The 15902-nt window shown below is 41.5% G+C and overlaps 1 protein-coding gene across 1 annotated transcript in view; it reads right to left on the bottom strand.

Annotated features, from left to right (window-relative positions):
- Positions 1-12811, bottom strand: part of CRB1 (crumbs cell polarity complex component 1) — a 96289-nt gene extending 83478 nt beyond the window's left edge. The window contains exon 1 of the mRNA XM_063165527.1: positions 12410-12811. Coding sequence (XP_063021597.1) covers positions 12410-12485 — 76 coding nt within the window. The 5' untranslated portion in view covers positions 12486-12811. The remainder of the gene's footprint in view (positions 1-12409) is intronic.
- Positions 12812-15902: the final 3091 nt, after the last annotated feature.

Genomic DNA, 15902 nt, shown 5'->3' with positions numbered 1-15902 from the left:
GAAGGTGAAGGGTTTTCCCACTTGATGTGATTACCAGACACTTTACTAGGTGTCATGAGGCAAGACCTCTGCTTGTGGATAGTCAGCACTGAAAGGTGCTGAGTGTCCTGTTCCCAAATCAGTTCAGGGTTAAGCACAATTTACCTCCACAGTGTATTTTTGTTCTGAAATATCCTTGGAAAGGTGACGCATTGTCACAAAGATGGGCAAAGTACAGAAGTGCAGCTCATCTGGGGCTGAATTCTGGTACCAGAGCCCTGTACTACAGTGCATCTCTACTGAAGGCTTGTGAAGTGTGAAGTGCTTAACAGTTTTCAGGTTTTAAAATTAGGCGCTGGTCTTGCAGAAAATCTGTGAATTTGGTCATTGTGCGTGTGCTGTTCCTTCCTCCTCTGCCTTAGAGATGGGGAGAATGAAAGGGTTTTCTACAATTTCTATCCTTTTCCTGGACATCAGGATAATTGAATGTAAGAGGGTTTAGTTGGATATTTGCCAATATATTGCAGTTCTGGAAAAAACAGACACCCTGTTGTCAATGATTTCTAATAACATTATAAATCCCACTCGAGAGGTTTAAGAAAAGTCAAATCATAAACAGTTCCATAAACTCCACCAAGTACTTCAGGGATTATATTTTCAGATACAAGAATTAAGTGTTAACTATTCAAAATTTAAAAGGCCAAGTATTTTCCATATATTGTATTTATGTATTTATTATAATTTATTTTAAGGAGGTAGGTTGAAAAGTTAATAGAATATTTTATTTGTTGCATATGAAATAACTGAACCATAAAAATGCTTGCTTTTCTGCAGTTATCCTATTGCTGGTTTATGCTTATTTGTAATTCATGACAGCATTTTTTTATTAAGTATAAAAGCATCAAGCCTGGGTGACCTGGCAAATTTTTTCCCCAGCTGCAGCAGCAATGCTCAAAGGAAGCTGCCTAAACTGATTGTAGTCTAGGTTACGTATCACTGAAGGCTGACTTTTCCCCCTTGCCCAGTTAAGGTTTTTTAACCTGAAAATAGTCTGCCATTTTGGATTGAGCATCAGCTGTAGTAGAGTGTGATCCTTGCCTGGGGCTCAGATGCCTCCTCCCATTAGTGTTCACACCTCAGCCATCATGTGGCTCCAGTAATGCTGGATCTCTGCAGCCCTCACACAGGAAGGGCTGTGGGATGGCAGGTGAGTGACCTGGGCCCTTCAAAAGAGGCAGCTAAGAGTGATCAATGAAAGGAGTGATAGGTAAATTCTTACAGTCAGCAATGGAAATTACACATATGAAAAGTGCCTCCATTTCTTATAAGAGTGAGTAAACAATAATGCCATTATTACAAAAGAAATGCTTGCCATATTACAGATCTCTCAGGCACAAGAAGAATCTGGAAAACTCTATGTGTGTCCTCCTGCTAATACATATCTATATTAATGTGTGTGTATAGCATATGAAGGGAGAAACACAAGATCTAAATTTAGTGATTTGAACAGGGAGATCATTTGGATTGCGTTCACAGCACTCTCACTGCAAGCAAGGTATTCACCTTGCCCTTCTCAGCTCAGCATTCTCACCTGCACAACACTCAGGTGCCTCCTTGCAGGCTCTGAGGCCCAATCTGCTGATGTGCTGTAAAACATGCAAAATAACTCACAAGGGAAAAGCTGAAATTATTTTAAGGGGAGAAATTTTCTCTGCATATTTGCAGGGAAGAGAAAGAATCTGAAAGAAGTCTGTTCCTTTACACTTGTATGACTGCTGGGCATGACCACAGCTTTAAGGACAACTTTAAAGTCTTTGAGAGAGTCTAAACTGATGTCTAAACTCAAACTCAAAGTACAAGTGTAAGTGCAGGGAGGACAAATGAGTTTTACAAGGTGAAATGCTGGACTGACCTTGAACATGAAAGCAGAGCCCTTGGTATTATCACAGGAAAATGTTAGATTCTAAGACTTCACTTGAGAAGCAGAACTAATTAGAGAAGATTAACAGAAATGAGGCATGTAATAGCTGGAATAGGGCATGACTGCAGTTTGAAAGGCTGAATCACTGGACCTCTCACTGAGGTCAAGATTTTAAGAACACTAGACCTTTTTTAAAGGCAAGTGGCAAGTTTTACAGATGTCCCTGTGGTAGCTGAACATTCATTATAGAATTCAAACTCTGCACATAGGAGTTTCCTCTGTGTTAAGACTGTTTTCATCCTTAATATCTGGGTGCATTTCTGAGCATGGGGTCTTATTCAGGGCCATATTCACATTCCTACTACTTTGCAGGGAGTCCTGAAGTGAGGACTAAGTCCTCACTTAGTAGGTGAGTCTGCACTACAGTGGTAACACAGTGAAGACTTCTTTGTTGATTTTTTTCCCAATGAATCTATAAACAGATTTTTTGTTTGTGGGGTTTTTTCCCCCCAAAGGAGTCTGAAACATATGTTGTAGTTTCTTCCCTCATACTTTCCACTTTGCAATTTTTTCTTTGATTACTGAATGGTAAAAAATGTGTCAGAATTGGTGAGACAGCACTTCTGATACACTCCCTGAAGTGATTGCTTTGCCAGCATTGTAGTAATGGGCTCAGCTAAAACCCAAGTGGTTCACATGAAACAGAAAGCATTGGAAGGGACTAATGGTGATCATCTAGTCCAAAGCATTGCATCAACTAGAGCAGAAAGCTCAGCATCCTTTACCTATGATGTGACTACTTCTCGGAACTTTCTCTAATGATTTAGTACAAATGTCTTATTTTTGGAAAGCCAGGTTTACTGTAAGCATGTGTAACCACATGCCTGTGGTTAATGAAAGTGTTGGTGCTCATCAGGGATTGGAGAAAAGAAGCAGTCACCCATGAAGACCCAGAATTCTTCAGGCTGATTCAGAGCCCTTGCATAAAAGATGAGCAGGTTTAAAAGACAGGAAAATCCATCTCTCAGCTCTCTGGGTGTTTGTAATTATGCTAATAAAAGTAAGGAAAGGGTTCCTGTGTCTGTAGAAATGTTGACACAATCTGTCTGAAACTGAAGCACAATTAAATAGCGTTGGCAGTTGTTGTTTGAGTGCCCTCTAGAACATGTTTTTATGTTAGTCCAAAGAAGAAATTGTGCAATTAAAGATGCAAGCACATTTGTGATGCTGTTTATCTTTTGTACAAAAATCTCAGTAAGTGCAATAACAGTCTCCATTTGCTTCTAATAGTATTGAAGAATGCAGTTCCCTCAAAGTTTAGTTTAAGAGCTGGAATATAACTAGCAGAGTAATTGATTTCCAGTCAATCAAACATCTCAAAAGACATGATTCTCCATCTCCTTGAGAAGAAACCTGACTTCTGGTTTCATAAGCAAAGCCATGCTGGTCCTCACTGGACATAACACAAAATGAAAGGACTTAGGAAGTTAAACCAGAAAAAAAACACCCTGAAATCAACTCTGCTCAAGGTTCCTTGTGGAATAGCAGAATTCCAGGCAACAGATGCCTGTGTGACTGCAGCAACCCATTGCCAGCTCAGAGGTGCTGGCTGGGGATACAAGAGGGCCACTCTAGGGTATTTTCCCTGGTCCCTGGGCAGAGAGAACACTGACAGAGACCTCTGGGAACACAGAGTGCCTGCATGACTCTGTAGGCAGTTCCCCAAACAAAATGAAGAATGGAGTGTTTATGGCTTTAAGGCTGTAGTAGAAGCGCTGTAAAAATAGATCTGATTTTGTTGTGCTGTCTGCAGAGAGTTACATTTCTCCCTTTTTTTATCCCTTTCTGTGATTTGTCAGATCATTAGGTCAGACTGTTTGCTGGAAAGATTTTTATATCCAGATCCTTCAAAGGTGTTCAGTGTCAATCCTGCCTTCTGCTGTTTAGCTCCATTAGAGGTTTGCTCCAATTACCTCTCAGTCTTGTCACTTCACTACTCTGGAAAATGGTGGCAATCCCAAGTTGCCCACTTGTTTTTTAGGAAACACAATATTCTTTGGAAATAGCCTTTGGAATGTGAAAATGGCAATTAATTTTAGTAACTTTAATCTTCTTGCACTTTTCCACGAGCTCCAAAATGGGAAGATGTTAGACTTAAATTGAATCAGACATTTAAGACATACTCATGAGAAAACAGAACGGATAGTTCTTGTTATATCAAACTGAGGGCATTTTTACATGGGTTGAGGCTTGCAAAATGCTCAGTACCATTAGTATTACAACTTGAATTACAAATGTCAGCTGTATTTAATAAGAGAGAAGGGATGGGTTTAGTTAGAAAAACTGAGTTGGTGAGTCCTACGAAATGATGGGCAGACATTTGCTTTTTGCAGCTGCATTGCAGAGGCACCTACTTGCATTTTGCTCCAAATACATATACAGATGGGGATCAAAAAGGCTTGGGTTATCATTCCACAAACACATATTTTCCCACATTTTATGGTAGGAATCAGTGGAGGCTTGCTTTCAGAATTCTTTTAAGATTGAACAGAGAAAAGAAGAGCTTACAAAGGGCCTTGCATATTTTCATCCCATTTAATAGCTCTGATGCAATCTTTGATACATCAGTGTCATTCCTTGGCCTCTCCTCACTGGCATTGCACATTTCTTTTGTTATGCAGCCTTTGATTGCTTATTTCACAAGATTGGTGCCTCCTCTCTCTGTATTTTATTTATGGGGTTATCAAAGGAAATTAAGGGGCTGTTGGAGAAGAGCAGGCAGAGTTTTTATTTCTTTACACCATGTCAGACTTCTGTAGTGTTTTGCCTTCCTTACAGCCAGCACAGCTGCACCCTTCCTGCAGCAGGAAGGATCTGATGCCCAAGGAGCAGCAAGGTGATGTGTATTAGTTCAGACACACTCTCAGGGCTCTCTTTCCAGCTGTTGGGAGGGTGGTGAGTTACACTGCAGGCTGTTCACTGCAGATATCAGAGCCTGATCTCTTCTTCCAGCCGTGTGGACACTCAGGGATGGTTTGCCATAGCAGGAGTGCTAGCACAGCTACTTTGGAAGCACCTACAAATTGCCACAAAGCTTGGCTAAACACCTCAGAAGTACTGCTGTATAGAGATATCTTTTCAAGGCTGCATGATTACAGTGAGGGTTTTGGGTTCCCTGCTGTGAGTAATCTGTCAGTGCAGGTTACCTAAATTGCAGTTGCTTGGATCCTTGCAGACTGATGACTGTCTGTCATTCTGTGTCCTTGCTTTGGCTTCCTGTCAAATTGTGTTGTTTTCAAAGTCCTCTAGCTCACGTTCAAAGAAGGAAAGAAATGTGTCACAGTCAAATTCAGAGCTAGGGCCCTTCTTGTGGAAGAAGGAGCTAATGAGGTGTTCTGTATCATCCTGTTGGAAACCCCAGCAAGGGAGACTGGAACTGTCAAGTGAAGAGTGTGGCCAGTGTCCACTGCCTCTCATGCTGCCTGTAGCCTCCCTGGCAGTCTGGATGTGAATGAGAGCATCCTTGGCCTTTGTTTCAGAGGACAATCAGCCTTTGGTAGCACCACAGTATACAACAACATAGTTGTACCTCTCAGAAAGCCCAGCAAAGGAACTGTCAGGCCATTGTGTCCGTGGCTGAGCTCTAAGGGAGGGGTACAAAGTTTTGTTTGTTTACTCACAGGCTTGATCTCAATCAGTGTGATTGAGTGCACTTTGAAGGAATGTGTCCTGTCTGCAAAGCCCCTGGCTAATGCAGATAAAGATGCTTTGTCTGTCTCATTATTCAAGGAAAAGTTTAAGGCACTAGGCTGCCAGTACGCTCAGCCTTGGGCAGGCAAGCAGGAGCAGTAAAAAGAAGCAAGGAGTTTCTCCCCCTGCCTGCCAGCATCCACCCAGGCCACAATTATTCAGGCACAGCATTTCCCAGCAGAGAAGGATGCACCAGGCAAGTGCCCTGATCCTCGGCTGCTGGAGAGAGGACACAGTGACGGGTTAGCAGCCCATGCCCCTTTTCTACCCACAGAAATATTTAGCCCTTGAAATATTCTGATTTCTGTCCCCGCTGATAAGATTCCAGCAGGCAGAAGCTGCCTAACCCTGAAGTTGCAGCAGCCCTGCTTTGTTGATGCCTGGAGAGGGACGTTTTGCTGGGCCTGGAGGAGCCCTGCAGAGCTGCAGTGGCAGCTGCGTGGTGCCCGCCCAGAGGCCCTGTCAGCTGCAGTCTTTGTCAAAAGATGGAAGCAGCTTCCTCCTGACCCATTTTATGGGTGAGTAAGATATAATCAATATCAAGTAAAGATAAGTATCTCATTGAAAAAAGGTTTATCTGGGTTGTTGGGGTTTTTTGCTGTTTGCTGGTGTGAGAGGGCTTCCACACAATACAGCACTGTTAATGGCTGAGGAAACAGAGAAGTACAGTGGGAACTGACAAAACATGTCAGTCCCTAAAACCAACAAATTAATCTGTGAAATCAATCTGGAAAGCAATATGTATCACTTATCTCCTTGCTCCAGATGAGTCAATTAGTTTTAAAGGCTTCCCTTAGAAAATGGGCCTTTTGTCCATTTTTGGGCCACCACAAAGAGTAAAGGGAATACTCAAGTTTACCTAGAGATTGAGGCATTGTCTAAAAGATTTTCTTAATGTTGGAATGTGAATTATAAAAACAAACCCAAAAGTAGAAGTATCCCTGGGAGGTCTTTGGCTGCAAACTCCTATAGGCAGGATCAAAGGCACTTAGGCTGCTGTTTCTCTGATTTACTTATTAGAGAGAGTTATGTGACATGGACTAAGACATATTTATTTATTGCTTTGTAGCTGGCTATATATATATATATATATATATATATATATATATATATATTTAAACCTTGATATTTAATAAATGAGCAATTTTTGCTGCCATCAAAATAAAACGTTAAACTTCTCTTAGATGAAGCAGAACTCCTACTCCAATGTAAATTTGTTGCACTGTATCCAGAATGGCCAGTTGGAATAGTTTCCTAGGAATTTACTGCTATTTGTTTTTGTGCATTAAGTTCCAGTCTTGCATTGCTTTTTTCTATGAAGTGAGAAGCTGGCAGGTTCAGCAGGCAATCCCTGTTTTCCATTCCTTTTCAGGTTTCTGACCATGAAAATTTTGATATTCATAATCCATTCATTAATTATATTTTCATGCATTATATTGTCAACATATCAGGTGTACTCAAAATGCAAGTAAAAATGTAAGTGATTTCACTCCAAAAGCCAGAAATCAAACGACATTATCTCTAGCATGGGGGTACTTTCTGTTCTCATTGTAATCAGTGCCTTCAGTAGCCAAAAAATAAGAGGTCTTGATGTCTCAAAGAATGAGAGTAAACTATTTTCACATTGAAATTTAGACAACAATTCTGTTTTTGCTGCAACACAGGGGGCTGAGTTCAGGGCTGCCTTTGTTTTGCACAGCACATAATCCCCAGTTGTGCAGAAGGGAAGAGAGCCATCTGCTCAGCCTGCCCCAGAGCTGTTCCTGAGCTGCCCTGGAGCCTCAGTGCCACCACAGCCCTTGGGCCAAGTCCCCACCTGGGCGGGCCTCTCTGGGGCTTTGTCCCCTGAGACCTTCACAGATCCCCCAGGGTGGTGCTGACTGCCCAGGGTCTGTGTAACACCAGCTGTGAGACAGCAGCCTAGACACTCTCTGGCAGATATTTATCTAACCCATTCATTAAAAAGTTCTGATATAGTGTCTTAATTATCCTTCAGTTGGGAAAGTTCACACAAATCTTCCCTGATGTGCATGGAATCTATTAATTTCCAGAGCCTGCCCTTCTAGAGGTGACAGGGAGCAACTGATCTCATCACCATCCTTGATTGCCATTCTCTTTTGTGGAGGTAAGACTGTGATCATGCTTCCCTTCCTGTGACCCTTTCTCAGAGGGCACATCTTTCTAAATGTCTATTTTTGCTGTCCCTTTCCAGCATTTTCCTAATTGCCTCTCTCTTGCTCACAGCAGCACTCAAAACTGGATACAGCCAGTACTGAACAGTGGTTTGATTGCTCTCCTGTGTCTTACAAGTCATTTTACTGTCAACACACAACAGCAAAATATTTGCCTTTCCCTGTAACTTTTCAGAGGGGAAGTGCCCAATTCGGCCATCAAAATTTGAGCACTCTCTAAACAGCACTGGGTTTTTTTGTGAGCTTCCTCTAACAGAGAGGAAAAGGTGTAGAGATTTGCACAAGGAAAAGACTCCCTAGGTGCTTTAGGTTTATCAAAGTAACAGGGAGAACAAAAAACTGGAGAGAGAGAGGGAGATAGATACACAGACAGACAAACTTTGTGTGGGGACCCCTTTGAAAGGTTTATGTATATACTAAAGCATTAGGTTTATATCCTCTGCTTGTATTAAATTAACTTTCCAGCCTCAGCTTCTCCAGTCCATTATCATGGATACAGGGTTACATACACCAGTGTTTCAGGATCTGTGTGAGGTCTCTGCTGCTGGTTAAGCATGAATGATAAAACACCTTTTTACACAACCTCCTTTCTTGCCCCTCAGTCTCTTTCCTAATAGGTCATTAGTCACAAACAACCTCCTTACAGAGACTGATCTCTGTCCTTGCTGCAGAATTCCCTTTTGGTCCTGTGACTGTGAATACGTCATCCAGTGCCTTGTCCTGTATTGCCAAAATCACTGTCATTTGAGGGGTAAATTTTTGAAGAACCTGATATCTTGCACTGTAATTTCTGAGTGACAAAATGGGATGTGGAGAAATATTTAATCCCCAGAGGTTCTCAGTGATGACAGTTCCCAAGTTACAGAGCACACAGACAGAGAGGGGTCTGTAACCTGGTATCCTTCTCTGCTCTTGGAATGCTTTGTAAGAAATCTAACTGAGTGGCTCAAGTACAGTTGTGGCTGGGATGTTCTTAATGTCACTTTTACACATTTATCTTGCAGTAGTTACTGCCTTTTTCTTAAGTTACAGGGCTACTAGTTTTCACTCTTAAGATTTAGTTTCATTCCAGAGAAGGAGATGTTATCCATAATAAAATATATACATGAAAAGGAAAAAAAACCCCAACCCAGAACAACTGTCTCTAGAAGCTGTTGCTTTTAACTTACTGGAGATGATGGCAGACATCTGAAGGATGTTTCATTTTTGCTGTGCTCCAGATGCCATGTGTGACAGCCAGGAGGGAGGCAGGGCTGCAGGGCTGCTGAGTGCAGCTCTGACAGGCTCAGCTCCACGGAGGGCTAATGAGGAGCTGCAGAATGGGCTGTGAACTCATCAAACCACACTAACAAGACTTTGCTGGAAAGCTCCTTACATCAGCTGGATGTGCATGAGGGATGAGCAGTGTGAGCAAAACCACAAATCTCTTTATAAGCAGAGCTTTATTCCTAACACAGTAATTAGGCAGTAATTAGAAGTTTTGTGAGTAATGGGAATAGTTGTGTGAAATTAAGAGTTCTTGTCCATGGGGAAAAATTGCATAGTGCCAGCATCTCAGAGGGGTAGAAAAAGGCTGCAAGTAAAGCTCAGATATTTTGCTCACATTAACAGCAATCCCAAATGAATTTCCATTCTTAATTTATGAACATTTGAACAATTTATGAAGCATTGATTTTTAAGTAAATAATACAGTTTTTCAGCTCTGCTGGAAGGTTACTAAAATGGAGAAAAACAGAATTACAGAATGGTTTGGGTTAGAGGACCTTAAAGATCATCTAGTTTGAACACCCCTGCTGTGGGCAGGAACAACTTCCACTAGACCAGGCCTTGAACCCTTTCAGAGATGGGGCATCCACAGTACATATCGGCAATAATTTTGACCCTAAATGTTCTTTGTCTATATTTTTCCCAAAATGAAGACAATTCTGCAGTATTGATAGAATACTTGATTGAATTTTAGAATTGATTGAATTTTTACAATCCATTGTAAAACTCGTTTAAAAAGTCAGTACTTAAATGTGAAAAGATTTTGAACTTGACTTCAGATAGAATCACTTCCACAACTGATGTGTAAATGTACCTGTATTTATCAGAATTTCTCTTCCTCTATTTCATAAGCAACTCCCTGCCCACAGTTTCATGCTTGTGATTCCTGTTAGACAATAGTACAGCAGCAATGATTTATCAGTGTTGTTCTGGACTTGGGACATGCTTCCTGTCCCTGTATGATTCTTGGTCCCTCCTCACACAGAGGTGGGCATCTCTGGATGCCCCCAGATTAATTTTCTCTGAGTGGTTCATTTGGTATGATTTGTAGACACAAATGATGTTTGCAAAATGCCATATAAACCCAACTTTTATTGAATGCTTGCATCCGGAGTTCATGGCTCCTAAACACTATTTATTTTCCAAATTGTTTAGAGTAAGTAGTTATAAAGAACATTCTGCCTTTAAGCAGGATTTAAGATTACAATCCTCTGGGGGAAGAAAAATCCAGTAAACTGATTTTAAAAACATAATGGCAGATACAACTTCTATAAATAATATCATCAATCACCTCTGTTCCATTTTATCCTCAGCTTTTCTGTCTTGGTCTTTCTCAGCTTTAATTTTTTAGTAGGGAAGTAATTGCAGTCAGTTCTTATTCTACCTTTGTCTCATCTGTTCACAGTTATGATTTTATTAACAGAAACTGTTAGCAGTTTCAAGGGGGATACAAGCTTTCTAAAGAGAAAACACCTCTCAAGATCATTAAATACACAGCACTGACAGGTAGAGGTATGGTCCTGAGCCTGATTCTGGTTCCTGATGCAACTGCTCCATCCTGGAGTATCAATTTGTGTCACAGTGTGACAACAGCCACAGTTCTACCTGAGAAAGTTCTCCAAGACTGAAAAGCCCCTTGTTTGAGACTGGCCATATGGCCAGAACCCAGAGAACACCCATGGCACATCCGAGCTGTCATCCCAGTTAAGTGGGCTAAGGAAAAGGCATAAAATGACACACAATTACTTTCCTTGCCTTTGGCATCCTGCACTGAGCAAAGCTCACCCGAGGTGAAAGCCAAAACTGGTATTTATCTTCTTTCTTTAAACTGATTCCTGGGGGCTTGTTTCTTGTTTTCATTCTAACAATGTTTTCTTTGTGTATGATGTTTTTATTGTGATCTTCTTAATTTATAAAACTTAATTTTTAGTTCCCCTTCCCAAAGCTTTTATATTTTGTTCTGATTTGCCTGCCTTGTGGAAAAAAGGAATTTTCTTAACTAACACAACTACTATTACGTTCCTTTACTTAGATAGCAGACTCTTTCTTAAAGACTTTCTGGCTGTTCATCCTACAGGATGAACTTTGAAAATTACTTTGTGAAAGTTAAAGGTCTAGTTTTTTGTTGTTTTGGTTTTTTGGGTTTTGTTTGTTTGTTTGTTTGGTTTTTTTTGTTTTTTTTTTTTTGTTTTTTTTTTTTTTTTTTAGGATATGTCCTGTTGTGAGTTGATTTTAAAAAAGGACTTTGGTTTCCCTGATTCACATCAGTACATCCCCTAAAAGAAAATTACTAGCATAAAATGATGTTTCTATGACATTCTGTATTTTTCTTATATTTTCAAGTGTGGGATTTTTTTTCAGTGCTGGTTAATTCAACTGCATCTGTTTGCTTTTTAGTCTTTAATTTATGTTGGGCTGTAAACTGTCCAAGTAACAATTTGAGTGATGCAGCAACAGAAGGTGACCCAGATTACACAACACTGAACGCTAATGCCAAGTCTTCTTGTTTAATGGCAGCTGCTCAAAGCTTTGTGTTATTGCTATTCACATGCAACAGACACAAATCAAACAGCCTCCTCAGGCTCACATCCTGCAGATCTTCATTTTAAACATGTTCAAGAGCTGCTGCTTTTCACACACACACAGCAGCCTCACCAGCTGAGGCCATTTAGCCTCCTTGGCTTGCATTTACTCGCAGCCATCTGACACAATTATCAAGGAAACCCATTGTGACTTCCTCTATTTTGCACACTTTGTTGAAGTTTGCCGAGAACATTTTTTCTCTATAAAAGTAGTTGGACTGTCATGCTCCCTCATAATGGACATATTTTACAACACCAAATACAACACAGTTAATAACTGCATTCTCTAGAGGCTGTAGTTTAGAAAGTATATATAATAAAGCAATATTACTGAAAAACATAACACGAACAGTTTAGGCAAAGGATAAATAAGTTTAGATTTAAATCAGAAAGGTTTAGATTTACTGAATGAGTGGTATCAAAAGGCAAACTTTAAAGTATAGGTACAATTTTAGCAAAATAATTTATTACTGTGCTTTGAATATGCGAAGCAACAAAATGCTTTCATTCCTTATTAAAAATAAAAAAGTCAAAGCATGGAGATCAGGAAAGCTATCAAGCAACGAGTTCATACAACTTAGTTTCATGGACCAAATTTTTTTGGCATCTCCATCAAATTTTTAAAGCCTTCTGACAACACAAGCTTTCTGCTAGAAGTGCATGTCTAACCATCTCCCCAGAGGACATGTCAGAACAATAAGAAAAAGTGCAAATCTTACTTTTTAAATGGATGAGCAGCAAAAAACCGAGGTAGAAGATGAGTAGAGAGTTAATTCTTGAATGAGCCATATTCATCTTGATAGGACATCCTCTGCCGAGTTGCCTGTTGTCCAAAGGGCTGGTGCTGATGCTCACTGCTTTCTCCTCGTGTCTGAAGCTAAGGGCACACCCGGGGCACCCGGCCCCCAACGAGCCATCCCTGCCCGTGCCCCTCCTCAGCCTGCAAACCTGCACACTCGGATTCAAAAGGCAGTTTTGTGTTGTGCTTGTCAAGGTCTTACTTCGGCAGGTCCGAGTGGTTTTTCAAACCCGGTGCAGATTTGTGTGGGAGCTGGACTGGAGTCTGTCCCCAGCCGTGCTGGGGATGAATGGTGCGCTCTGCTCCGCTGTGCTGGGCTCTGCCTGCCCCGCTCTGCTCTGCTGGGCTCTGCCTGCCCCGCTCCGCTCTCAGGGCTCTGCCTGCCCCGCTCTGCTCCGCTGTGCTGGGCTCTGCCTGCCCCGCTCCGCTCTCAGGGCTCTGCCTGCCCCGCTCTGCTCCGCTGTGCTGGGCTCTGCCTGCCCCGCAGCGCAGCCACGGCACCGCCGTCCGGAGAGCCCGAACCCCTGCGCTCCTTATCTGCGCCAAACCTCGGCGCTCCTCATCTGCACCAAACCCGCCACACGGCTCTCCTCATCCACGGTGCAAACACTTGACGTTTTCTTGCACAGTCAGCTCACAAACACTTTCTGCTTTCTGCATTTTTTCTGTTACGTTACACCGTTAGCACGTGAAGTGAAAAGGTGAAACATCCACATTCTCAGTCTTTTCATTTAGTGAGATGTTAGTCTGCTCTCTTCCTCAGTATTATTTTGTTGTTGTTGTTGTTTTGTTGGTATTGTTTACACTGGAGTGGCTAAAAAGCACACTCCTAGGAGCTGGCACAGGACCTCTGAGCTTCATCAGCTTGTGTTACAATCTTGAACTGCTCATGGAGGAACCAGTCACTTACAGAACCAGGAGGTGTCACCGCAGGATCGATAAGAGAAGGGGATGGCAGCAGGGCATGGGCTCCATTTGGTTTAGCCAGGGCTGGTATTAAACAGCTGATAATAAGTGCCTTCCCAAGCTGCCCCTCATGGCACAGGCAGTGTCTGTGCCCAGCACTCCCTGTGCAGTGCCTCATCCATGGATCATGGCTTTGTTCTCAGATGAAATCCTGGTCCTGCTCTAGCAGAAGGGAAAGTGAGGGCACACAGCAGCAGCCCCAGGGGCTGTACTCATACCATGATCCAGTACAAACTCTGGCACCTCACACACACAGTCTGGGTGTCCACAGCAATGGGTGCCACAGCACCAGCCTGGCTCTGAGGCCAAGACAGAGATGAGCTGCCTGTTTGGCAGTGAATCTCCTCTTTCCACCACCTTCTCCCCTAGCAATCCTCCTTTGGCTCTTGGCACTTGCCCTCCTTGCCTCACTGAAAATACAGGCATTCCCAAGCCTGAAAAATCTGCTTGCTCATTGCTACATTATGTTACTGTCAAGCAGGTAGCACTCAATACATTTGGTATTGTGCTTGTCCTCCCCACTTCAGCGGAATGGTAATCCCCAGTTCAGGAAGCCTTTGATACTGAGTTTAAATTTACAGGTACACTTAACAAAGTACAAGCTGAAAGTCAAGTATATGCTGAAGGCCTTAGATGTGTATGGAGCAGACTGGTGATGCCAACATGAATTCACTAAAGCTGTTTTTAATAGGTAGGTACTTTCACATCACTCATTAAGCTCAGTAAACTGATTAATTTAAAATTTTCTCCTGCAGCAAAGCTCCTCCTTCTTTCCCATCTCGTTAATTTGTGTGTAGCTGCACTCACCCACTGCTGACCCTGTGGCAAACCTTTCCAGAACCTCTCTCCCTTCTCCTGGCACCAGCAGCCCAAGCAGCTCCATCATCTGCTCCCCAGGAAGCCTCCACCCTCCCCTGAGCCCCCCTGCTCCACTCTCCAGCTCTGACCTCTCTGATGACAGCCCAGGCTGGATTTCCTGGCCAAATGTCATGGGCTATGAGCATTATGATGAATGGGGGTCCTAGTGCAAAGTACTTAGATAACTATCAAGTTAAACATAATTAAATGGCTAATTGTAGTTCTCAGCTTTTTCACTTTTTGTAATCCCCTTTCTTTTATATTTACATTTGTAGTTGTTTGGATGTTTTCTTCTCCTTGCCATCTGTCTACTTTGTTTCTGTTTGAAATTATGCAGTAAGATATATAATCATTACAACGTGAGCATGAAAATACCACTGTCATCAGGGAATTCTTTTGTCAGGTTAAATTATGCAGTTTAGCTCAGTGCTGATTGCCTGCTTTAAGTGCATTATTATTTAAATTTGTCACCATAAAGCTTACTTAGAACAACAGTATTTTCTGGATTCATATTCTTGTCAATTTGAAAAAGAAATTTTGTGAGTATTCTGAAAGACCCCAAATTTAAGCAAATACAAAGTTTTCAATTCTGAGGGATATATGTTAAGTATTTCAGGAAAAAAGTGACATCTATTAAATCTGGATATTTTTTCTGAAAAATACACAAGTACCTGGAAAATCTGTACTCCAAGGAAACTTAGGAGCTCTCAGACATGGGGATATGCCACCAATCTGAGAACTTAAATGTATTGTGTTAACACGTGTTGACATTGGAATTAAATACTGTGTAGCTCTGTGGTAATTACAAAACATACAGCAAGTATATGAACCCCTCCTAGGTCTTTCTAAAGTTATTAAAATGTAGTCACTTTTAGGACCAAAAGAGCTTTTTTAAACCTGTTTGAAACTTAGCTCTGCATTTCCCAATGCCTTTTTTCAAATGTTTCTTCTTTGTGAGCTATTCATATCCCAGAATTTAATGGGGAATAGACTAAATTAACTTATCACTGCCCTAATTCCTTGAAGTTGCCTACAGGAGGAGGCTTGAATTTCTGCATGCATATCATTTGTACACAGTGAAACATAACATCTAAATGTAATTTCCATGCTTTCTCAGTACAGCTTAGGCTTTGATGAGATTCTGCAGTCACAAAAGTCAGAGGCTATGCCATTTTCTCAGGGAAAAGGGGCTTGTGTTGTCATTTGCTTTCACTTAACTGCTGCCTTTTCTGTTCTGATTGCTTCCATGCAAAAATGACAGAGTGATGTGGCATCAGGCTACACTAGTCAGTGTCAGCTCTTCCAAGACATTTTATGCAACTCTGTCCAACTAATTTCATTATCTAACATCTTCTGCTTGCAGTGCTTTCAATTTTCAGATGACAGCAGTATTAATTAATTGTGTATCTTCTGCTTCTCACTGCTAGGCATTTTCTGATTGTTCAGTGTTGCTCCAATTTAAAGTGCAATTTTTATTGATGCCATCCTGTGCCTTCTTGATCAAATATATTTACAGGTGATTTTCCTAAGTAATTGGTACTTCTTTTCCAATGTTTTGGTACTTTTAAAGAAAACTACAAAATGAACAG

The sequence above is a fragment of the Melospiza melodia genome, chromosome 11 (genome assembly GCF_035770615.1).
Source record: "Melospiza melodia melodia isolate bMelMel2 chromosome 11, bMelMel2.pri, whole genome shotgun sequence".
Classification (NCBI taxonomy): domain Eukaryota; kingdom Metazoa; phylum Chordata; class Aves; order Passeriformes; family Passerellidae; genus Melospiza; species Melospiza melodia.
Note: the sequence above shows the minus strand (reverse complement) of the source record. Positions and strands in the feature narration are given on the sequence as shown.